The 23,767-nt window shown below is 41.0% G+C and overlaps 1 protein-coding gene across 4 annotated transcripts in view; it reads right to left on the reverse strand.

Moving 5' to 3' along the window:
• chst10 (carbohydrate sulfotransferase 10) overlaps positions 1-23,767 on the reverse strand; it is a 58,834-nt gene that overhangs the window by 10,630 nt on the left and 24,437 nt on the right. For 3 of the 4 annotated variants that reach the window (XM_043691694.1, XM_043691696.1, XM_043691695.1), the window contains exons 3-4: positions 20,053-20,135; positions 2,114-2,348 (exon numbers count right to left, since the gene is read on the reverse strand). In XM_043691694.1, the coding sequence (XP_043547629.1) occupies positions 2,114-2,348; positions 20,053-20,135 (318 nt within the window). The remainder of the gene's footprint in view (positions 1-2,113; positions 2,349-20,052; positions 20,136-23,767) is intronic. The other variant, XM_043691697.1, reaches the window with a different exon arrangement.

Consider the following 23,767-nt stretch of genomic DNA (forward strand, 5'->3'; position numbering starts at 1 on the left):
GAGTGGAGGAGACATATTTTCACTCAGAGGGTAATGGGTGCATGGAAAGGTGATTGAGTCAGAAACATTGTAACATTTAAGCAGATTTAAGCTTATATTTTATGTTCCCAAAGCCTTCAGGATACTGACAAAGAGCTGGAAAAAGGAATTGGTGCAGTCAGATTTTTGTTGGCCAGTATGGACATGACTAGGAGAAAGTGAGGATTGCAGATGCTGGAAATCAGAGTCAAAAAGTGTGGCGCTGGAAAAGCACAGAAGGTCAGGCAGCATCCAAGCAGCAGGAGAGTCGACGTTTCGGGCATAAGCCCTTCATCAGGAACGTGGCGGTGGGGAAGGAGACTGAGAGACAAATAGGAGGGTGGGGAGTAAGGTAGCTGGGAAGGCGATAGGTGGGGGATGATAATGATAAGTCAGAGGGGAGGACAAAGTGGATAGGTGGCAATGAAGATGGACAGTTAGGACAGATCAAGAGGGCAGTGCCAAGTTGGAGGGTTGGATCTGGGATGAGGTGGGAGGAGGGGAGATAAGGAAACTGATGAAGTTGATGTTGACGCCATGTGGTTGACGGGTCCTAAGGCGGAAGATAAGGCGTTCTTCCTCTAGTCGTCGGGTAGCTTGGATTTGGCGGTGGAAGAGTTCCAGCACTTGCATGTCCTTGGCGGAGTTGAAGTGGTTGGCTACAGGGCAGTGGCGTTGTTTAGTGCATGTGTCCCAGAGATGTTCTCTGAAACATCCGCAAGTTGGTGTCCTGCCTTCCCAATGTAGAGGAGATCAAATCGAGAGCAATGGACACAGTAGATGAGGTGCTTGGATGTGCAGGAAAATCTCAGCTGGATGTGAAAAGATCCCTTGGGGCCTTCAGCGGAGGTGAGAGGGAAGGTGTGGGTGCAGGTTTTACACTGCTTATGGCGGCAAGGGAAGATGCCAGGAGTGGAGAGTCGGTTGGTGAGGGCATGGACCCAACGAGGGAGTCAAGGAGGGAATGGTCTCTGTGGAACGTACATAGTGTATGCTGAAAGGGACTGTTGATTACGTGGGGGTGGGGTGGACTTTACGGTCCTTGTAATAGCAGGCCATCTGGAATGTCCTGGAATGGTGCTGCTCCTCCTGGGAGCAGATTGAACGGAGGCAGAGAAATTGGGTTTAAGGGAACACATTTTTACAGGAGGGGGCTGTGGGAGGAGGTGTAGTCCATGTGGCTGTGGGAGTTGGTGGTTTGAAATAGACGTCCATGTTGAGCTGGTTGCTGAAGATGGAGATGAATAGATCAGGAAGTGGAGGGAGGTGTCCGGTGTCCAAGACGGTCAGGGTAGAAAGGTGTTCCTGAAGTTCATGAACTATTGAACCTCTTCGTGGGAGCATAAGGTGGCGCTGATACAGTCATCACCTGGACCAAGGAGGACAGGACAGTATCAAGATATGAGGATATATGTTCGGGTGGGGCAGGAGTAGGCAGAGACAATTTGTCGACCGGGGCAATCAGGTTTGTTGACTTTGGGCAAGAGGTAGAACCGGGCAGTTGCGGGGTTCCGGGACTATGCGGTTGGAGGCTGTGGATGGGAGATCCTCTGAAGTGATGAGGTTGTAGATGGTCTGGGAGATAATGGTTTGGTGATGGTCGTGGTTGAGGGGGTAGTAGGTGGAGGTGTCCATGAGTTGGCACCTGGCTTCAGCAGTCTAGACTTTGGTGTGCCCATTGTACCATGGAGATGGACATGACTTCCAGGCAGTTCAACCCAGGTACTATCTAATTATTCTACTTTGTTGCTTTAATGTTTCTGGCATACATGCAGGCCACCATATGATAGGCAATGTACCTATGGTTCAAAAGTATTGAAGTTGGAGCTGCATCCCAAAATGTCATTTGTAGAATAAGGTCACTACTTTAAATTTACAGGCCAATAGAAGAAAAGATAAAAGGAATCAATCTTAAAGTTTTTTTTAATCTGACTGACTTGGTCTTTTGGCATTAAGGGCCTTAAAACCTGTAAGAAAAACCTGCACTGGGAAGTTACAAACTAAAGTTATATACTTACTCCAGAACATTCATTTACCAATAACCTTGTTGGTAGCAAAATATCACACTAGACACAATGCAAGTTTTTAGAATTACCATTTAGAACAATAAGAACTTTCTTCCACTGTGTATTGCCAACTTTTGGGGTTTGACAGAACAGAATTTTGTGCTTGTCACATACAAAAATACGATCCAAGACAAACTTTGTGATAGGACAATATGTCAGATTCCGTAAAGATGCATTTCTGCAGACGTTCTTCAGAAGATTGAGGCGTTCAGCATGTACTGCATCCCAGTGAGGATCCAATTCATTCGGTGTACTTGGAGCAGGCTGGAAAGTAAAATAAAAATTTCTCTGTAAAGATCTTCACGTTGAGTCTTAAAATTATGTCTTTGAATGTGCTCACCATTAACAACCCAGTGTCAAGCTCATAAGTGTAGCTACAATGAGGTGAGAAGGCACAGAGAACACAGTAGGTGCTTCCCAGAGCACTAGGAGAAAATCAAAGAAAAGCAACCCTAAATGACTATTGTATATACCCTAAAGGTTGAACAAATTTGAGGGGATTGGTAGGGAAAGAGGGTATGTAACAGGGGCTGGACAGAAGGTAAGTGTATTGAATTGGGGAGGAGGAGAGACTTGAAGTGGGAAAGGAGTGTGGGAAATGATAGGAGGAATGACATGATGATAGGGGTGAATGGGTATTGAGAGAAATGAAGACAAGGAAACTATTTATCTAGATTTCTGCTACAGATCTTTATTTTTGAACCTGAGTAAGGTTACAACTTCCTGCCCTTAGACCCTAACATTTTCCTCAAATTATTCCTCTATTGGCCCATCACTTGAAAAGCAGTGACCATATTCTACGAATAACATTCTATGATGCTGCTCCAACCTTCAACCAGGGACAAATATTCTTGGTTCTGAATTTGTGCTGAACAGCATCTTCCTTCTGACTTGGGAAATGAAGTAGTATGTGTGCCAAGGCTGAATGGGAGGGAGAAAGGGAGGAAACACAATGGATTGCAGAAGAGATGGCAGTAGATTACTGAAGAGGAGAGAGGGGAGGGACATGATTAGAAGAGGAGGAAGTGGAAAAAAATGAGAATATAAAGCAGAAAGCAGAGGAAGAAATGGACTGAGGAAGGAGGAAGCAGATCCCTCTGCTCCTACATAACTGTTAGAACTTTATCCCTTATTTTATGTTGTCTGTCCATCTTTATTCATAGCAAAATGCATCAGCTCATACTTCTTTGCATTGGACATTCATATGCCATCTATCTACCTAATTCACCAACATGTCCTTTTGAAGTCCTACAGCATTCTCCTCAGACTTTACAAGGCTTTCAAGTTTTATATAATCTGCAAATTTTGAAATTGCCTTTGAAAATATCTAGATCATTAATATAAATCAGGAAAAGAAAGGATCCCATTACTGACCCCTGGGGAATGCCACCAAAATCTTTCCTTGCTTGAGAAATATACCATTATGCTTGACCATTATGCTTTGTTTATCATTCAGCCAAAAATTCTTGTGTGCAGTGCGCAGTTTCTTTAGCTGCCATGCCTGCTTTCCACAAATCTCTCCCTGTAATAGTTCCTCCCTTTATACAGAAAATATCCCAATTGGATAAAAGATCTTCTAATTCACCATGCCAGCACCAGATATCTATAAACACAAGATAGAGTAGCAGAACTCAGCCATTCGGCCCATCGAGTCTGCTCCACCATTGAATTATGGTTAATGTTTTGCAACCCCATTCTCCTGCATTCTTCCCATAACCCTTGAGCCCCTTACTAATCAAGAACTTATCTATCTCTATCTTAAGGACATTCAATGACTTAGCGTCCACAGCCTTCTGCAGCAATGAATTCCACAGATTAACCATCTTTTGGCTGAAAAATCTCCCCCTTCCCTCAGTTTTAAAAAGTCATTCCTTAACTTTGAGGCTGTACCCTCAGGTCATAGCCTCTCCTCCTAATGGAAACATCTTCATGTCCATTCTATCTATGCCTCCCAGTATTCTGTATGCTTCAATGAGAACCCCCTCATCATTAAATTCCATCAAGCACAGAACCAGAATCCTCAATGCTCCTCACATAAGAAGCCTTTCATTCCCAGGATTATGTTGTAAACCTCCTCTGGACCCCTCCAAAACCAGATTAGATTAGATTAGATTCCCTACAGTGTGGAAACAGGCCTTTCGGCCCATCAAGTCCACACCGACACTCCTAAGAGAAACCCACCCAGACCCATTTCCCTCTAACTAAAGCACCGAACACTATGGGCAATTTAGCATGGCCAATTCACTTGACCTGCACATCTTTGGACTGTAGGAGGAAACCCGAGCACCCAGAGGAAACTCCACCCAGACAGTCGCCCAAGGCTGGAATCAAACCTGGGTCCCTGGGGCTGTGAGGCAACAGTGCTAACCACTGAGCCAGTGTGCCACTCAGCACGTCCTTACTTAGATATGGTGTCCAAAACTACTCTCAATACTCCAAATGTAGTTTGACCTAAGCCATATACAGCATCAACATTACATCCCTTGTATTCTGGCCTTCTTGAAATGGATGCCAACATTTCCATATCAAGAAATTACCAAGAAACCATTTCCAATAAGAAAATTAATAAAAAGAAAATAAATTGACAAAAGGTTTTGCAATGTCTCTCCTAGCCATTGTTCAAATATTTATGAAAAGCAACAATGTACATGCATTACAGTAATCCATAATTTCTTTGAACATTGACTACTGGTTAGGTACAGAGCATGTAGCAGGATGTGGAACATTCTGTGTAGGCTGAGCAATCTGACAGTATTTGGTGAACGTGTGACTAAAGTAACATCATTGGTTGAGAAGCGTTAAACTTCATGGGACACTGGCACCAATTCTGGGACAGGAAGGAACTATACCACTGAGATAAGCTACAACTGAACTGAGCTAGGATCAGGACCTTATCACAAAGGATAAATATATTAGATAGCAAAGGTACCATGAATAAGAGTTCAAAAACAAACCAAAAGGATAAAAGTACAGTAATAGTCAGAAATTGTGCTTTAAAAAAGATGGAAAGGAATCAAATCAGAAGGAAAGATGTGAGTGATACATATTACAGAAGGGGAGATTACGGTGTATAGTCTGAAACAGCATTCATAATGGTGTGATGATGATTTATTGCCATTTATACTCCAAAATGATCAGCACAGTAAAATACAGTGAAAAGCTTCAATTGTCACCACAGTCAGGTGCCATTTTGAAGGAATAAAATGAAATAGCTAAAAGAGAGTCCATCTTCGCTCCGCTGTTTCTACCATGAGCCCTGAGTCAGTCGATCAACATCGCCTGCACTGCACCCCTCCACCGAGAGCTGCGTCTCTTCAGACACCATCTCTTTATCGCTGGGCCCACCTCACCGACAGGCTGACGATGCCGATTCCCTTGCTTGACCCACACTCGCCTCACAACCAGGAGACCCCAGTTCTGTTGGCAATGCCTCGCTGATAACCAGGAGTCCCAGCCTCTGGGCCTATCTCAACTAGGAGCTGCCACCACTGCCTCGCTGATAATGAGGAGTCCCCGTTCCAGTCCTCCCACAACCAGGAATCCATGCTTCAGCTGCCAGGTCAGGCTGCTGCCTAGCCAAGAGTCCTGCTCCAGTTGCCTCCGTGATGTCACCTTTTCTGCTGCCGCCAATGGAAGATGAAAAAAATGAAAAATAACAAAGCCAAAAAGCGCAAGGAAAAAAGGGAGGAAGCTGTCGGTCAGGAGCAGATGGGTCCAGGAGCCTAAATGCTGCCTACCTTACTGGTACCCCAACTTGTAGAACAAAAAGACAGAAAATATGGAACAAACTGAATAAATTGTATGTGCAGGTACAACTTGGAGAATATGACATGGTAGGCACTATGCAACTGCTAAAACAGCTTAAGACTGTGGTTAAAGGAGGAGTAGGCCTGATCAGAGACCATGAAGGAGACTTACTCATGAAGGCTGCATGGTTGAGGTGTTAAATCAATACTTTGCATTTGTCTTTACAAAACAGGAGGATGCTGACCAGGCTATGGTGACAGAGAAGGAAATTCTGTCACTATAAGGGTTATAGAGTCATAGAGATGTACAGCACAGAAACTGGCCCTTTGGTCCAACTCATTCATGCTGACCAGATATCCTCTATTAATCTAGTACCATTTGCCAGCATTTGACCCATATCCCTCTAAACCCTTCCTATTCATATATCCATCCAGGTGTCTTTCAAATATTGTAATTGTACCAGTCTCCACCACTTCCTCTGACAGCTCATTTAATATATGCACCACCCTTTAATAAGGAAGAAATAGAGTCATAGAGATGTACAGCATGGAAACAGACCCTTCGGTCCAACCCGTCCACGCCGACCAGATATCCCAGACCAATCTACTCCCACCTGCCAGCACCCGGCCCATATCCCTCCAAACTCTTCCTATTCATATACCCATCCAAATGCCTCTTAAATGTTGCAATTGTACCAGCCTCCACCACATCCTCTGACAGCTCATTCCATACATGTACCACCCTCGGTGAAAACGTTGCCCCTTAGGTCTCTTTTATATCTTTCCCCTGTCACCCTAAACCTATGCCCTCTAGTTTTAGACTCCCCGACCCCAGAGAAAAGACTTTGCCTATTTACCCTATCCATGTCCCTCATAATTTTATAAACCTCTATCAGGTCACCCCTCAGCCTCCGACGCTCCAGGAAAAACAGCCCCAATCTGTTCAGCCTCTCCCTTTAGCTCAAATCCTCCAAAGTTTGTGCGAAGATTTGTAGCTCGGGTGCTCGTTGCTGTTCGCCGAGCTGGAAGTTTTTGTTGCAAACGTTTCGTCCCCTGGCTAGGCGACATCATCAGTGCTTGGGAGCCTCCTGCGAAGTGCTTCTTTGATGTTTCCTCCGGTGATTATAGTGGTCTGTCCCTGCCGCTTCCGGTTGTCAGTTTCAGCTGTCCGCTGTAGTGGTTGGTATATTGGGTCCAGGTCGATGTGTTTGTTGATGGAGTTTGTGGATGAATGCCATGCCTCTAAGAATTCCCTGGCTGTTCCCTGGCATTCATCCACAAACTCCATCAACAAACACATCGACCTGGACCCAATATACCAACCAGTACAGTGGACAGCTGAAACTGACAACCGGAAGCAGCAGGGACAGACCACTATAAACACCGGAGGAAACATCAAAGCAGCGCTTCGCAGGAGGCTCCCAAGCACTGATGATGTCGCCTAGCCAGGGGACGAAACGTTTGCAACAAAAACTTCCAGCTCGGCGAAAGAATCAAATCCTCCAACCCTGGCAACATCCTTGTAAATCTTTTCTGAACCCTTTCAAGTTTCACAACATCTTTCCAATAGGAAGGAGACCAGTATTGCACACAATATTCCAACAGTGGCCTAACCAATGTCCTGTACAACCGCAACATGACCTCCCAACTCTTGTACTCAATACTCTGACCAATAAAGGAAAGCATACCAAATGCCTTCTTCACTATCCTATCTACCTGAGACTCCACTTTCAAGGAGCTATGAACCTGCACTCCAAGGTCTCTTTGTTCAGCACCACTCCCTAGGACCTTACCATTAAGTGTATAAGTCCTGCTAAGATTTGCTTTCCCAAAATGCAACACCTCGCATTTATCTGAATTAAACTCCATCAGCCACTTCTCAGCCCATTGGCCTATCTGGTCCAGATCCTGTTGTAATCCGAGATAACCCTTTTCGCTGTCCACTACACCTCCAATTTTGGTGTCATTTGCAAATTTACTAAGTATACCTCTTAAGCTCGCATCCAAATCATCTATGTAAATGACAAAAAGTAGAGGACCCAGCACCGATCCTTGTGGCACTCCACTGGTCACAGGCCTCCAGTCTGAAAAACAACCCTCCACCACCACCCTGTGTCTTCTACCTTTGAGCCAGTTCTGTATCCAAATGGCTAGTTCTCCCTGTATTCCATGAAATCTAACCTTGCTAATCGGTCTCCCATGAGGAACCTTGTCGAACGCCTTACTAAAGTCCATATAGATCACATCTACCGCTCTGCCCTCATCAATCTTCTTTGTTACATCTTCAAAACACTCACTCAAGTTTGTGAGACATGATTTGCCACGCACAAAGTCATGTTGACTATCCATAATCAGTCCTTGCCTTTCCAAATACATGTACATACTGTCCCTCAGGATTCTCTCCAACAACTTGCCCGACGTCAGGCTCGCTGGTCTATAGTTCCCTTGCTTGTCCTTATCACTCTTCTTAAACTATGGCACCACGTTTACCAACCTCTAGTGTTCCAGCACCTCACCTGTGACTATCAATGATACAAATATTGGATAGATTGTTGGCACTTAAAATTGATAAGACATCAGGACTGGTTGAGATGCACCCTAGAATTTTGAAGGAAGTGAGGGTAGAAATCCCACAATTGATATAATTCCTTCAATGTTCCTTGGACTCAGGGGAAAGGTCAAAAAACTAAAAAATTGCAAATTACAGAGCAGTGTAACACAATACAACCCTTATAGTGACAGATAGTGTGTCACACAACAGGCTTGTGATGCAAGTTATAAGTCACAGTAGAAAATAAGAGTAGCAACATGGCACAGATTTTCTTTTGTCATCAGCTAGTGTCTCCCTGAGAAACAATGTTTAGACCTTTCATATCATATTTGAAAGTAATGTTATGGGTGTCCCACCTCAGTACACAGAATATCCTTAGGTATGTAATCGATATGCCATCCCATGGACATGTCCAAGCCAGTGAAATTGCCTTTACTTGATGCGGTGAACACACTTAGAAGCTTTGTGCTTTTCAGACTGTTGCATTACTGATTTTGTCCTTCAATGAGTCTGCCTCAAACAGTAAAGATGAAAGTTGCCTAGCTTCCTCTCTTGATAGACATAAACCATCCATGTTTCTGAGCCAAACAACAAATTACTGAAAACACAGGCTTTGTAAATCAGCAGACTGATCCTAATAGCTTGATGTTTGTGCCATGCACGAGTTAGCAAATAGTTAGCTGCTTTCTCTATGAATGTATCTCGTTCAAACAGGAGATAACCAGAGTTCAGAGACATCAGGATTCCCGATGAAGGGTTTATGCCCGAAACGCCGATGCTCCTGCTCCTCAGATGCTGCCTGAGCAGCTGTGCTTTTTCAACACCACTCTTCAACAGAGTCCAGAGACAATATGTTCTTGTTAGAATGAAGGGCAAGGCTGGTAGGTGTAGGGAATGCTGGATGACTAGAGAAATTGAGGTTTAGGTCAAGAAAAAGAAGGAAGCATATGTCGGGCATAGACAGGAGAGATTGAGTCAATCCTTAGAAAAATATAAAGGAATAGGAGCATACTTAAGAGGGAAATCAAGAGGGCAAAAAGGAATCATGAGATAGCTTTGGAAAATAGAGTTAAAGAGAATCCAAAGGGATTTGACAAATACATCTAGGATAAAAGAGTAGTTAGGGAGAGAATAGGGCCCCTTAAAGATCAGCAAGGCTACCTACACATAGAACCGCAGGAGATGGGGAGATATTAAATGAGTATTTTGCATCATTGTTTACTGTGGAGATGGATATGGAAGCTGGAAAATATCAGGAAATAAATTGCGACATCTTGAAAAATATCCATATTACATAGGTGGTGGTTCCAGACATCTTAAACTGCATAAAGGTGGATAAATCCCCAGGACCTCATCAGGTATACCCTAGAACTGTGTGGGAAGCCAGGGAAGTGATTGCTGGGCCCCTTGCTGAGATATAACATGGTGCCACTATTTAAGAAAGGTGGCAAGGAAACGTCAGGAACTACAAACCAGTGAGCCTGATGTCAGTGGTGGGCAAGTTGTTGGAGGGAATCCTGAGGGACAGGATTTACTTGTATTTGCAAAGGCAAGGACTGATTAGGGATAGTCAATAGGGTATTGTGTATTGGAAATGATGTCTCATTAAGTTGTTTGTGTTTTTTGAAGTAACTAAGAGGATTGATGAGGGCAAAGGGTTGGATGCAATCTATATGGACTTCACTCAGGCTTTCAACAAGGTTCTACATGGTTAGCAAGGTTAGATCATGTGGAATACAGGGAGAACTAGCCATTGGATACAGAACTGGCTCAAAGTAGACAGAGGCTGGTGGTGGAAGGTTGTTTTTCAGACTGGAGGCCTATGACCAGTGGTGTGCCACAAGGATCAATGCTGGGTCCACTGCATTTATCTAAATGATTTGGATGTAAATATAGGCGGTATAGTCAGCAAGTTTGCAGATGACACCAAAATTGGTGGTGTAGTGGACAGCAAAGAAGGTTACCTCAAGAGTACAATGGGTTCTTGATGAGATGTGCTGAGGAGTTGGCAGTTGGAGTTTAATTTAGATAAATGTGAGGACCTGCATTTTGGAAAGGCGAATCAAGGCAGAACTTATACACTTAATGGTAAGGTCCTAGGTGCGTGCTGAACAAAGAGACCTTGGATTGCAGGTTCATAGTTCCTTGATAGTGGAATCTCAGGTAGATAGGATAGTGAAGAAGGCATTTGCTATGATTTCCTTTATTGGTCAGTGCATTCAGTTTAGGAGTTGGGAGGTCAGGTTACGGCTGTACAGGACATTGGTGAGGCCATGTTTGGAATACTGCATTCAATTCTGGATGCTGTGAGGCCTGAAAGAGTTCAGATAAGATTTACAAGGATGTTGCCAGGATTGGAGTGGGAGGCTGAATAGGCTGGGGATATTTTCCCTGGAGCATTGGAAGCTGAGGGATAACTTTATAGAGGTTAATAAAAACATGATGGGCATGGACAGGGTGAATAGCCAAAGTCTTTCCCCCAGAGTAGAGAAAACCAAAACATAAGGTGAAAGGGAAAAGATTTAAAAGGAACCTCAAGGACAACTTTTTCACTCAGAGGATCGTGCATATATGGCATGAATTGTCAAAGGAGGTGGTGCAGGTTGGTACAATTACAACAGTTAAATGGCATGGTGGCTCAGTGGTTAGCACTGTTGCCTCACAGTGCCAGGGACCCAAGTTCGATTCCAGCCTTGGGCAACTGTCTGTGTGCAGCTTGTATGTATGCTCCAAGTTCTCAGGTTTTCTCCCACAATCCAAAGGCTAGGAAGATTGGCTATACTAACTTACCCATAGTGTTCAGGGATGTGTAGGTTAGGTGCATTAGCCATGGGAAATGCAGAGTTACAGGGATAGGGTAGGTCTGGATGGGATGCTCTTCAGAGGGTTGGTGTGGACTTGTTGGGCCAAATGGCTGGTTTACATGCTGTGAGGATTCTATTCTATAAAAGGCATCTGGATGGTTATATGAAATGGAAGGGTTTAGAGGGATATGGGCCAAGTGCTGTCAACTGGCACTAGATTAATGTAGGAGTTTTGGTTGACATAGACTAGTTGAACTGAAAGGCTAATTTCTATGCTGTACAGCTCTATCACTCTAGTTGTGCAAAAATTCCTTTTAAGAAATAGCTGCAATGGAATGCTCTGTTTTATTATACCTAGCTGCTGTTCTGCACGATCAAAATTGTACCTTTGGCTTTGGTTCTAGGTTTTCTCATATCATGATGTTGTAGAGGATAGACTTCCTGTTCAGTGTGAGGGTTGTTTCTAATTATGAAGCTAAATGAGACACAAGTTGCTTCTCAAAGTACATTGTCAAAACATTGATAGCGACAGCAAGAAAATTAAGAAGTGAATGCCAGACAGTTATAGTGTACCAGTTGAATGCATGATTTGATGTGTTCAGTAAACAGATGAAGAGATGTTCAATGTTAAAGCAATGAAGAACATGTATGAGAACACAGGTTCAAAATATCATTAAGATAGTCTCAGGTGAAGCTAGGGAGAGATGAAAGTAAAAATAATTAATTTGAAATTATCTTGCAGCGCACAACACAAGAAAGATACCAACCCTTAAGAAAGTATATAATATCTAACTGACAGTTAATTAGACAGTTCTACAATAACTTGTTGAGCTGTTTCTTTTAAATATTAACCAAGCAAAGCCATTAATATTTCCATAATTATATCCGTATTTAGAGATCATTATTAGAACATCATTCATAGGGAATGTGAAGAATATGAAAAGATGAATATGAAAATAAAATGAAAATGAACATACTACAAAAGCATGAGAAAACAGTCTGTATTATGAAATTAAAAATCAGCTTCTGATTTATCACTGTAATAGCTAGATAAAATCGTTAACTGCATTTTATTGATAGCCTACAAAAGCCAATCAAAGGAATAATTAGTTCTGGGCTTGTTTGTAGTTCAAAACAGCTGCTCTTAAGCTATCTTTCAAATATTTTAAGTTGACAAAAGTAAATGTTAACACCAAACAGGGTAAGGAGAAACTTAAAAAAAACTAATGAATTTCACAATGTAACTGCCTGGTTATTCTACAAAGATTATGCTAAATATATTACCACATTTTTGAAAAAAAAAGATTAGACTTATTAAATATTATTGTTGTATAAATGTCTCATCAAACCATTTTCATCCAGGAGTACAGTGAATAGGTCTTTTTAAACAAATGTCAAATATGTTGCAATTTTGAATGTTGTATAAATGGACTAAAAAACTCAAATATGCTGCACATTTGTACTACAATCTGCCAGCTTGCTTAATAAATTTAAATGTTTAGTTTATGCATTTACAATATACTATAATTTTTTTTCATACTTCAGATAAAATGAGGGTGAGCAGGTAAAAGAAATACTCTGAGGCCTTTGTAGGAAGTAGCTACAGTCTCTTTTAGTCTACTGTCCATTTTTTAAGTTATTCATCTCAACTGGTACACATTCTGTAGAAGACTTTCAGTTATTTCTGCCTTTGGCAATTACTTTCAGGCACGTTACACAACACTGAACACATCTTCTCAATCTCCTTTCAGTAATAATATTTCAAAATCTACTCGCAATCCTCTCTTACAAGGGGACGTCACCAGATGGCGGGCAAAGAACAAGAATCAGCTGTGGGATATAATGAAAATCCCATCAGTGGTTTTACCTGATTTGTTGCAAATTTATAAATTGCAAGTTAAATTTATGGGTTTCATATGTGGTAAACAAATCAAAGATTATGGACAATTTGTTCTTATCACGCCATGCATTAGTAAACAATTACAATTAATATTATCATTGTTAAGTATAAATTAATTTGAAATCAGAAATAAATTCATGCATTGATTTTATAAATGTCCCAGAAGACAGTGAAACATTTTCCACTTATTTCTCAATAATGGTATTTTCCCCCAGAAATATGGATTAACTTCATGAAAATTCTGTTCCATTGGTAGGGTATATACTGAACAACAACTTATATTTATTTGGTACCACTAATGGAATATAATGGCCCTGCCATTTCACAGAAATATTATCAAAAAAGGTTGTGACACAGCCACACAAAGGCAAATACATCCGTACCACATAGCTTAGACAGAGAGGGTTTTATGCAAGAACGTGAGATAGAGTAGGAGAGTGATTTAAGGAAGAAAATTCCAGTGTTTAGGATCCAGGCAGCTGAAGGCACTTCTACCAGTGATGGAGTGATTGAAGTCAGGGATGTGCAAGAGGACAAATAAGTTGAACACAGATATTTCAGAGGTTTACAGAGCTGGAGGAGATTACAAAGAACAGGGAGGAATGAGGCTATGGAGGGATTTGAAAACAAGAAAGGGAATTTTAGAAGACACTAGTGAATTGGAGCCAATGTAGGTCAAAGAGCACAAAAGGGTGACAGGTGAATAGAACTTGCAGTGAGTTAGGAGATGGTAGCTCTGGATGACCTTGAGTTACAGTAATGGAATTGGAAGTCAGCCAAGATGCATTGAGATACAAAGGTATGAATGAGGGTTTTAAGATTGAGTGAACAGAGACTGGATGTTCAGGTCAGAGTTAAAAATGACACCAAGATTGCAAATGATCCATTTAGTCTCAGAGTTGCTCATGACAGGAACGGAGTAGTAGGTAATTTTGGAGTGGTGACTGAAAGCAATGGCTTCAGCTTTACTAACAGGAAATTTCTGTCATCCGGTGCTGAAAGTTAAATAAGCAGCCTGATAATTTAATAAAGGTGGAGGAGTTGAGAAGCGAGTAATGAGGTGGAGCCATAAATCATCAGCATACGCATGAATGCCGATATTATGTTTTTGGTAGTTGTTGCCGAAAGGCAATTTGTAGATGAAATGTAGGAATTTATAAGCTTGGATTGTTGGGGAAACATCAAAAGTAGCCTTGCAAGAGCAGAAAGGGGAGTGTGAAATGCCTTAGGTTGTACATAAAGGCGCATTGGCATGAACTATTAATTCCTTTGAAAGAAATGAGAGCAGAAATTGCAGAGGCAATAGTCTTAATTCTTCCATTTTCCCAGGTTCATAATCAAGGTTCATAATCAAGGAATAGAGGTGGAAGTTTGCAGTTTGCTTGAAAAATCAAAATTTGTGAGCAGTTAAATTAGGCTGGAAGACTCCAACCTTTTGGTAAAGGTAAAAACAAACGAAGAATGGAAATAAAATCTCAGCAGCGAAGAATCACTTTGGACTGGATCAAGGAAAACTGAATGCCTATTTAAAGGACATTGTAAAATATCACAGCGAAGTTTTTCCTGTCTTAAAAACAAACAGGCAAATTTGGTTCTCTACTTTAGAAAATAAACTGTCTACCAAGTATTTATTATGTTACCCTTTCAGGTATTAATGGAAGATTTTTTTTTTAAAATATGAACCATCTCTGCAAAGATCATAATAAAGCTGTCAGTTCAAAACTGACTTCAGTATTGAACATAAAAGTCCTGGCTAAAACTACAGTCTTTTGGATGAAATGTTATCCAAGGCTCTATTTACTTTCTCAGTTTTATATAAAAGATTTTATGATGCCGCTTTGAAGGAGTTATTGTGATGTCTTAGTCAATATTTATCACTTAATAAAAATAAAAAGACAGATTACCTGGACATTATAAGAATGCTGTTATTGAAAGTACATGTCTGTTGCACTGGCAAATGGCGACCAGACCAGTCACAATTGCAAAATGTGTTACTTATCCTGCTAAAGAGTCTTTCATTGAAAAAAACTTACCTACGCATGAAAGTATTACTTCTGCCTCCAGGGTAACAACGTATCATATAACATTTGATCATTGTTTATGGATACCTATCTTTCAAACTTCACACATACAAACATATGAATTAGCAGCAGGAACAGGAGGAGGCCATTTGACCACTTCAGCCTTCTTCGCCATTTAGTATGATCATAGCTGTTAAAGGAAAGATATTATTAAGCTGGAGAAGGTTCAGAAGAGATTTACCAGGTATGGAAGCTTTGAGTTATGAAGAACGGCTGATAGGCTAGGATTTATTTCACTGGAGTGCAGGTGGCTGCGAGGCGATCTTATAGATGTTTATAAAATAAATAGAGTTAATGATAATTGTCTTTTCCGTAGAATGGAGGATTTCAAGACTAGGGGGCACATTCTTAACGTTAGAAGAGAGATTTAAAAAAAGACGAGGGCAAATTTTTTTTTACACAGAGGGTGGTTTGCATATGGAATAAATTTCATGAAGAAGTGGTGGATTTGGGTAAATTACAACATTTAAAACACATTTGGATAAGTACATGAATAGGAACGGTTTGGAGGGATACAGGCCAGGAGCAGGCAGGTGAGACTAGATTATGTTCAACATGGACTGGTTGGACCAAAGGGTCTGTTTCTGTGCTGTATGACTCTATGATTAGAACCTCAAATCCACATTGCCAGCTCCCTGGAAACTTTAGAATCTATTTGCATCTGCCTTAAAAATATTCAAAGACTCGGCTTCCACTACCTTTTCAAGAAGTGAGCTCCAGAGACTCTCAACTCTTGAGAGAAAGAATTTTTCCTCTTCTCTGTGACCCTTCATTTCTAAACAGTGGCCTCTAGTTCTCAATTCTCCCATAAGAAAAAAACATCCTCTTCACATTCACCCCGTAAAAAAATCATATGGATCATATATGTTTTGATTAAGTCACCGTACTCTTCCAATTCCAGCTGATATAAACCTAGCCTGTCCAAACATTCCTCATAAGGTAACCTGCACATTCTAATGCTTTATGTCCTTCCTTAAATAAGGTGACCAACATTGTGCACAGAATAATATAACAGAAGAATAACCTCTCCACTTTCATTAAAACTTCCCTTGCATTAAATTATAACATTCTATTAGCTTTCCTAATTATTTGCTGCTCTTGCTTATTAACCTTTTGTGATTCATGCATTATGACGTCCAATTAACTCTGCAATCTCTCATCAATAAGATCCAACATCAGATCCAACTTCAAGATCATGGTTTACAGAGCTGTGGTGGTTCCCACTCTCCTATATGGCGCTGAGATGTTGACTGTCTACAGCAGACACCTCTAGACACTGCAGCAGTACCATCAATGTTCCCTGTGCAAATCCTGCATATTTGCTGGGCAGAAAAGCGCACCAACACCAACATCCTTGACCAGGCCAACATCCCCCAGCATCAAGCCACTGGCCATCTTCGATCAACTGTGATGAGCTGGGCACATCATCCACATGACCGACATGAGACTCAGGAGCGCCATTCAGCTTTGAAACGGCAGGCAGGCCAGAGGAAGTGCTTCAGTGATACACTCAAGGCCTCACTGGTGAAATACAGCATTCCCACAGACACTTGGGAATCACTGGCCCAAGACCGTCCAAAGTGGAGCCGCAGATCCAGGAAGGCATTGAGCACCTTGAGAGTTGCTGTTGGGAGAAAACGAAAGCCAGGCGAAAACAGCATAAGGAATGCACTGCTACATCAATGCCCCATCCACCCTTTTCCGCAACATCCTTCTGCCCCAAGTGTAATATAACCTGCGGTAACTGCATCGGTCTATATATCCACCTACAGATTCGCCCTGAGATTGGAAGAGAGTCATCCACATCTGTGAGGGACCACCAATGATCATGATGATGAATACCCTTTATGTGGCATTTATCAAATGTCTTTAGAAATCTTGAATACAGTGCATCTACCGGTTCCTTTTTACCTCAGCATTTGTTACCATCTCAAAGAGCTTTTTAAACATGATCTCCCCTTCACAAAACCATGTTGACTCTGCTTGATTATCTTGAACTTTCACCTTCATCCCCTCCCCCACTCACCCATTGTACTCTATGCTACTTTCTCCCACCCCCTCCCTCCTCTAGCTTATCTCTCCACGCTTCAGGCTCACTGCCTTTATTCCTGAAGGGCTTTTGCCTGAAACGTCGATTTCGAAGCTCCTTGGATGCTGCCTGAACTGCTGTGCTCTTCCAGCACCACTAATCCAGAATCTGGTTTCCAGCATTTGCAGTCATTGTTTTTACCTCATTGAACTTTTCTAAGTATCATGCTATAACTACTTTTAGAAAATCTTCAAACAATTTACCTATGACAGATGTTAAGCTAATTATGTTAAAGTTTCCTGCTTTCTGTCTCCCTCCATTTTTAATAAAGGGGTTACATTGCTATCGCTCAATCTGACAAGACCATCCTCAAATCAAGGGAGTTTCAAAAAATTAAACTAATGTATCAACTATCGCACTAGCCACTTTTTTTTTAACCTGAGGATGAAGTACATCAGGATCCAGGCACTGTCACCCACAACTCAAAAAAATTACTCAGTACTACCTCTGGGGTAACTGTGATTTTCCTGAGTTCCTCCCTCCCTCCCATTTTCTGATTTGTAGCTACTTCTGGGATGTTTCTGCTTCCCCTATAGCAAAGGCTGATGCAAAATCCCTTTTCAATTCATTGCCATCTCTATCAAGCAACACTAATAGTGTGCATGTCCCCTACCAAGAAATTCTGATGTCAAGGGTAAATTCTATTATGACTTCCACTCATTGATTGCCAAATTGTGCTAAAGTCTTGACTTTTTTGAAGTAGTAGCAAAGAGGGATTAATAAGGGCAGAACCATAGATGTGATCTACGTGGACTTCAGTAACGCATTCGACAAGGTTCCCCATGGGAAACGTTAGCAAGGTTAGATCTCATTGAATACAGGGAGAACTAGCCATTTGGATACAGAACTGGCTCAAAGGTAGAAGACAGGGTGGTGGTGAATGGTTGTTTTTCAGATTGGAGGCCTGTGACCAGTGGAGTGCCACAAGGATTAGTGCTGGGTCCACAACTTTTCATCATTTATATAAATGATTTGTATGTGAGCATAAGAGGTATAGTTAGTAAGTTTGCAGATGACACCAAAATTGGAGGTGAAGTGGACAGTGAAGAAGGTTACCTCAGATTACAATGGGATTTTGATCAGATGGGCCAATGGACTGAGAAGTGGCTGATGGAGTTTAATTCAGATAAATGCGAGGTGCTGCATTTTGGGAAAGCAAATCTTAGCAAGACTTACACACTTAATGGTAAGGTCCTAGGGAGTGGTGCTGAACAAAGAGACCTTGGATGCAGGTTCATAGCTCCTTGAAAGTGGAGTCACAGGTAGATAGGATAGTGAAGAAGGCATTTGGTATGCTTTCCTTTATTGGTCAGAGTATTGAATGCAGGAGTTGGGAGGTCATGTTGCGGCTGTACAGGACATTGGTTGGCCACTTTTGGAATATGGCATGCAATTCTGGTCTCCTTTCTATTGGAAAGATGTTGTGAAACTTGAAAGAGTTCAGAAACAATTTAGAAGGATGTTGCCAGGGTTGGAGGATTTGAGCTATAGGGAGAGGCTGAACAGGTTAGGGCTGTTTTCCCTGGAACATCAAAGGCTGAGGGGTGACCTTATAGAGGTTTTTAAAATCATGAGGGGCATGAATAGGAGAAATAAATAAAGTATTTTCCCTGCGGTAGGGGAGTCCAAAACTAGCGGGCACAGGTTTAGGGCGAGAGGGGAAAGATATAAAAGAGACCTAAGGGGCAACGTTTTCATGCAGATGGTGGTACGTGTACGGAATGAGCTGCCAGAGGAAGTGGTGGAGGTTAGTACAATTGCAATTACAATTATAATTTAAAAGGCGTTTGGATGGGTATATGAATAGGGTGCTGGCAGGTGGGACTAGATTGGGTTGGGATATCTGGTCGGCATGGATGGGTTGGACTGAAGGATCTGTTTCCGTGCTAGACATCTCTATGACTCTATATTGCTGCTCCTATGTCCTATTGTTAATTGTTAAATCATTGTGTTTACTTGCAGATAAGGGATAGGGTTGCGGATTAATTTGTGCCCCTATAAGTAATCAGACTTGTATAGTGACTGTTAAGTTAGGACGTGTTTGCTTGTAATCTGTAACTGAGTAAATAACTGCTAATATAAGACTGCAAAATTTGGCTCAGGTAATATTCCTCACCAGCTGGCTTTCTGGACTAAAGCACCCATCTTTCCTGGAATGCTATATTTCAATCACACCAATACGTTTCTGGCCATGCCAAAATACCTAAAGCAGACCTTATCAAAGTCACAGCAGCACTGCATGTGATTATGACACAGGCTTTAGATGGTTCAAGCTGTACATTCTTGAGCCATCTGAAGCCTTTGACACAGTTATCCACGCTGTTCCACTTCAGCACCTCTCTAACTGTTATTTGTCTGGATGGAACTGTATTTGCCTGAGATAATTCTAAATGATTGATCAAATACAACACTTTATCCTTCCAATCCTATATTGTGGCCACTGCCAAGGGCTGAAGAACTGAATTCTTCAAGCTCTCAATCCTCATATGGCACAGACTTAAATTGGTTTTATAATACAGGTAGTCCCATGAGTGCTTCAAGACATTTTATTACTTTAAAGACACTATACAATATAAGCTGTTATTGTTGGATCCACATAATGTTTCTTGGTATATACATCAGTGGTTGGTGCTACAAACTAGGTCTTACAACATCTTTTGTTCCCAAATAATCTTAATTTGCTAATTTAAATTAGCTCATAACCATGCAAAGCTTTAATTTATGACAACTTAGTTTCAGTACAAAAATGTGACAGTTGTTCTCAAAAGGACAAAAAAAAAGAATTTACTGTTCTTACCTTAGCTGTATGTAAAGTTCGTTCTTGAGGCTTGATTTTTTTAGTCACAGTCTTATCCAATATTTGTGGTTTAATACCATATTCTGTAAAATTGAACATTCAATTCACACATGTCAGGCCATTGTAGTCTGTTAGTAACTACCATGCACACCAATGACCTCAGGTTGTATTTTATGAATTCATATTTATCACAACAGCGAAGTCTGTCATTAACTACTGCTTTCATCAATGATTTCAGATTGTCCATTATCAATTCAAATGGCAATTGTTCATTTATTGCTGTGAACAATGGAAGTAAGTGTCCTTTATGTTGTGCATTGGTGCATTTTATAGATTGGGGTGAAAATCAGTTTTAAAATATCAATCTTTATAGACATAGTAACTTACCTTTTCATCTTTATTATTAGCATTATATAACATGTAGAAGCAATAATAATTTTTGCTCACCTACATTAATTGAGTGCAAGTATATCTGTTCACTGAAAATTTAGCGAAATCAGTGTTGTGTTTATTTTAAATAAGGAATCCCATTGTGACTTCCTAGCAGTTGGACTTTAGCACACAGGTACACTGTGGTTTTATGAATGGAACTGACAAGACTGCTATACGGATTTGTCTCATTCTCATTTTGATATATAAGAAATAATATCACTACAGTGTTACCAAGGCCACTCAATATGAATCCAGATTAAATATTTAGTTTAATTTGATTTATTATTGTCACATGTACCCAACTACAATGAAAAACTTTGTTTTGCATGCAGTATAGACAGATCATACCATACAAAGTGCATCACGGTAATAGAACTGAGCGAAGAATACAATTTTACAGCTGCAGAGAAGGTGCACAAAGAGCAAGATCAATGTTTAAATTTAAAATTGAAGTGCTCCATTCAGAAGTCTGAGAACAGTGGGGAAGAAGCTGTTCTTGAATCTGTTAGTATGTGGGTTTAATCTTTTCTATCTTCTGCCCGACAGAAGAGGTTAGAAGAGATTATAACTGGGGTGGGAGGGGTCTTTGATTATGTTGGCTGCCTTCCCAAGGCAGTGAAAAGTATAGATGGATAAATAATGCCCCAATTTAAAATTCTCATTTTTATGTTCAAGGCCTAGCCCTTCCCTGTCTGTAATGAGTTCCAGCTCCATAACCCTCCATGATGCACTCATTTAACTCTGGATTTTGGAGCAATCCCAATTACAAATTCCTGCCACTTATGGGCATAGCTTCAATTACCTAATTCTTAAACTCTGGAATTCCTTTCCTAAGCCTTTATTTCCTTCTTTAAGATGTTGAGATGGAAAATCTCACAACTTTTAAAAAATATTTAGTTGAGCACTTGAAATGTCATTCAAGGCTGTGGGCCAAGAGCTGGAAAGTAGAATGAGAACAGTTTTTGTCAGCCTACACTCGATAGGCTGAAGGGATTATTCTGTACTCTACTGTTCCTTAAAAGCCACCTCTTTGGCCAAGCTTCTCCAATATCAGCTTATATGGTTCAGTGTCAAATTATAACATTCCTATGAAACATTTTGGGGTATTTCATTAACATAAAAGAGTAGAAAAGATAAAAATTAAACAAGCAAATAAAACCATATATATTAGACAATGTTTTGGTCTTTCTTTTATCAATGAATTGTCCTGTGCACTGACTTTCATTATAAAATATTGTATTGTACAGGTTCCATGAATACCAGAAACATAATTTACATTCTAACATCTGTTTCAAAGCTGTACAACTGAGCTAACAATGAATCTGAAAATTAAACAAAATCAACTCACAAATCATTAAAACAGGCAGTTACTAGGGTGGCACAGTGGCTCAGTGGTTAGCACTGCTGTCTCAGCGCCAGGGACCTGGGTTCAATTCTAGCCTCAGGTGACTGTGTGGAGTTTGCACATTCTCCCAGTGTCTGCGTGGGTTTCATCCGGGTGCTCTGGTTTCCTCCCACAATCCAAAGATGTGCAGGTTAGGTGAATTGCCCACAAGCTAAATTGCCCACAGTATTATGGGATGTGTAAGTTACTTGCAAAAGTCAAGGGAAATGTGGAGTAATAGGGTAGGGTAATGGGTCTGGGTGGATACTCTTTGGAGGGTCGGTATGGACTTGTTGAGCCAAAGGGCCTGTTTCGACACTGTAGGAATTCTAATTCTAGCAACTAGACTGGTACATTTCATTGAAATTGCTTTGGAAGACAACATAGTAGAAATGACTATAACTATAAGACTATAAGACTATAAGATAGGCTTAAAATAGCATCAGTTAAAATACCTTGATCAAAATGGTAATTTATTTTTCAGGTTTAAAAATTATTCATTACTGTACTAAATTTCAAATTTACACATCAAACTGAGAAGACCTTGAAGTAAAAGTAAACCATGTGTGAAAAAAATGTTTTCTCCACCTACTAACTCATAGTGGATATCAAAAACTTTGCTATTATTTCCCCTTAAAGGAAAGATGCAAATTTCACAACAGCTGCTCTGCAAGGAGTTTCTCAGCCAATTCCAATACAGTAAGGACTAACCACAGTTTATTTTATTCATTCACAAGACATGGACATCGCTAGCCATGCCAGTATTTATTGCCATCCCTAATTGCCCAGAGGATAGGTGAGAGTCAACCACATTGCTGTGGGTCTGCAGTCACATGTAGGCCAGACCAGGTAAGGACAGCAGATTTCCTTTCCGAAAGGATATTAGTCAGCCACAGTTTTGCAACAAATTCTAAATATGAACTTGTCTTGAATGCTGATCTGCAGACATACAGTCTGGAAAAGTTCAGTAGCAACAGTGTTAGAACCATCGCTAATTTTTCAATATTTTTGTTTTATTCTGTTATCAATTTGGTTTGGAGTTGTGTAGTGAAACTGTAAGCTGAAGATGATCTTTGAATTTTATTTAGCAGCTTGTGTTAATCAAAAATAGCAACTAGCAAGCTGTTGTTTCCTTGTGAGGCCAGGCCTAGAAGTTAATTCCAGGCTGGTTCCTTATCAAAGGGTTCTACAGGTACTTCAACACAGGGGGTGAGGGGGGAGCTGTACGTTTAAACAGATAACAGATTCTGGCCAGTAATGAGGGATGTACCTAGAACTGATTCCAGTGAGTCTGGGATACATCATGCTGAAGCAGATGGCAGATGCTGAAGTGTAACTGGAACTTCATGGAGAGATGGTCAATTTGGTTCGGCTGTCTGTCTTTGTGGTGTAACAACAGTATACAACTCTATAGGGACTGAAGTGCCATTATTTGATATTTTTATACTTGCATCAGAATATTCCAAACAGCTTTACAACAAATGCAATAATTTTAAATTGCAGTTAATGGATTGAATTTAATGGCTCTGTCCACTAGCCAAAAAGTCAGGCACGACCCATTGTTGACATTTTCAAAAAGCCAGGCACAATTCAAGCACATTCAGGCAATTAACTGCCTGCCAACGGGGCTTCCATGCCTTGACAGACAGTGTACCCACCGCCAAGAGCTGCCAGCCAATCAGGAAATAAAGAGTTCCTCTGTCCCAGTACTGCCACCACCAGCAGTACCACTGCTAGAACTGCAACATATTCAGAGCAGTCCCAGAAATAAGGTAAAAATGTGGCGCTTGCGAGAGGCAACAAGGTAAGGTTTTACCGCCCCTGGGAGAGAACTGGGATCATTTTTGTTGGGTAGAGGGTGCACCTTTCAGCTAAGTAGTACTATTTTAAAAAGGGTGC

The sequence above is a fragment of the Chiloscyllium plagiosum genome, chromosome 6, assembly GCF_004010195.1.
Source record: "Chiloscyllium plagiosum isolate BGI_BamShark_2017 chromosome 6, ASM401019v2, whole genome shotgun sequence".
Taxonomy (NCBI): Eukaryota; Metazoa; Chordata; class Chondrichthyes; order Orectolobiformes; family Hemiscylliidae; genus Chiloscyllium; species Chiloscyllium plagiosum.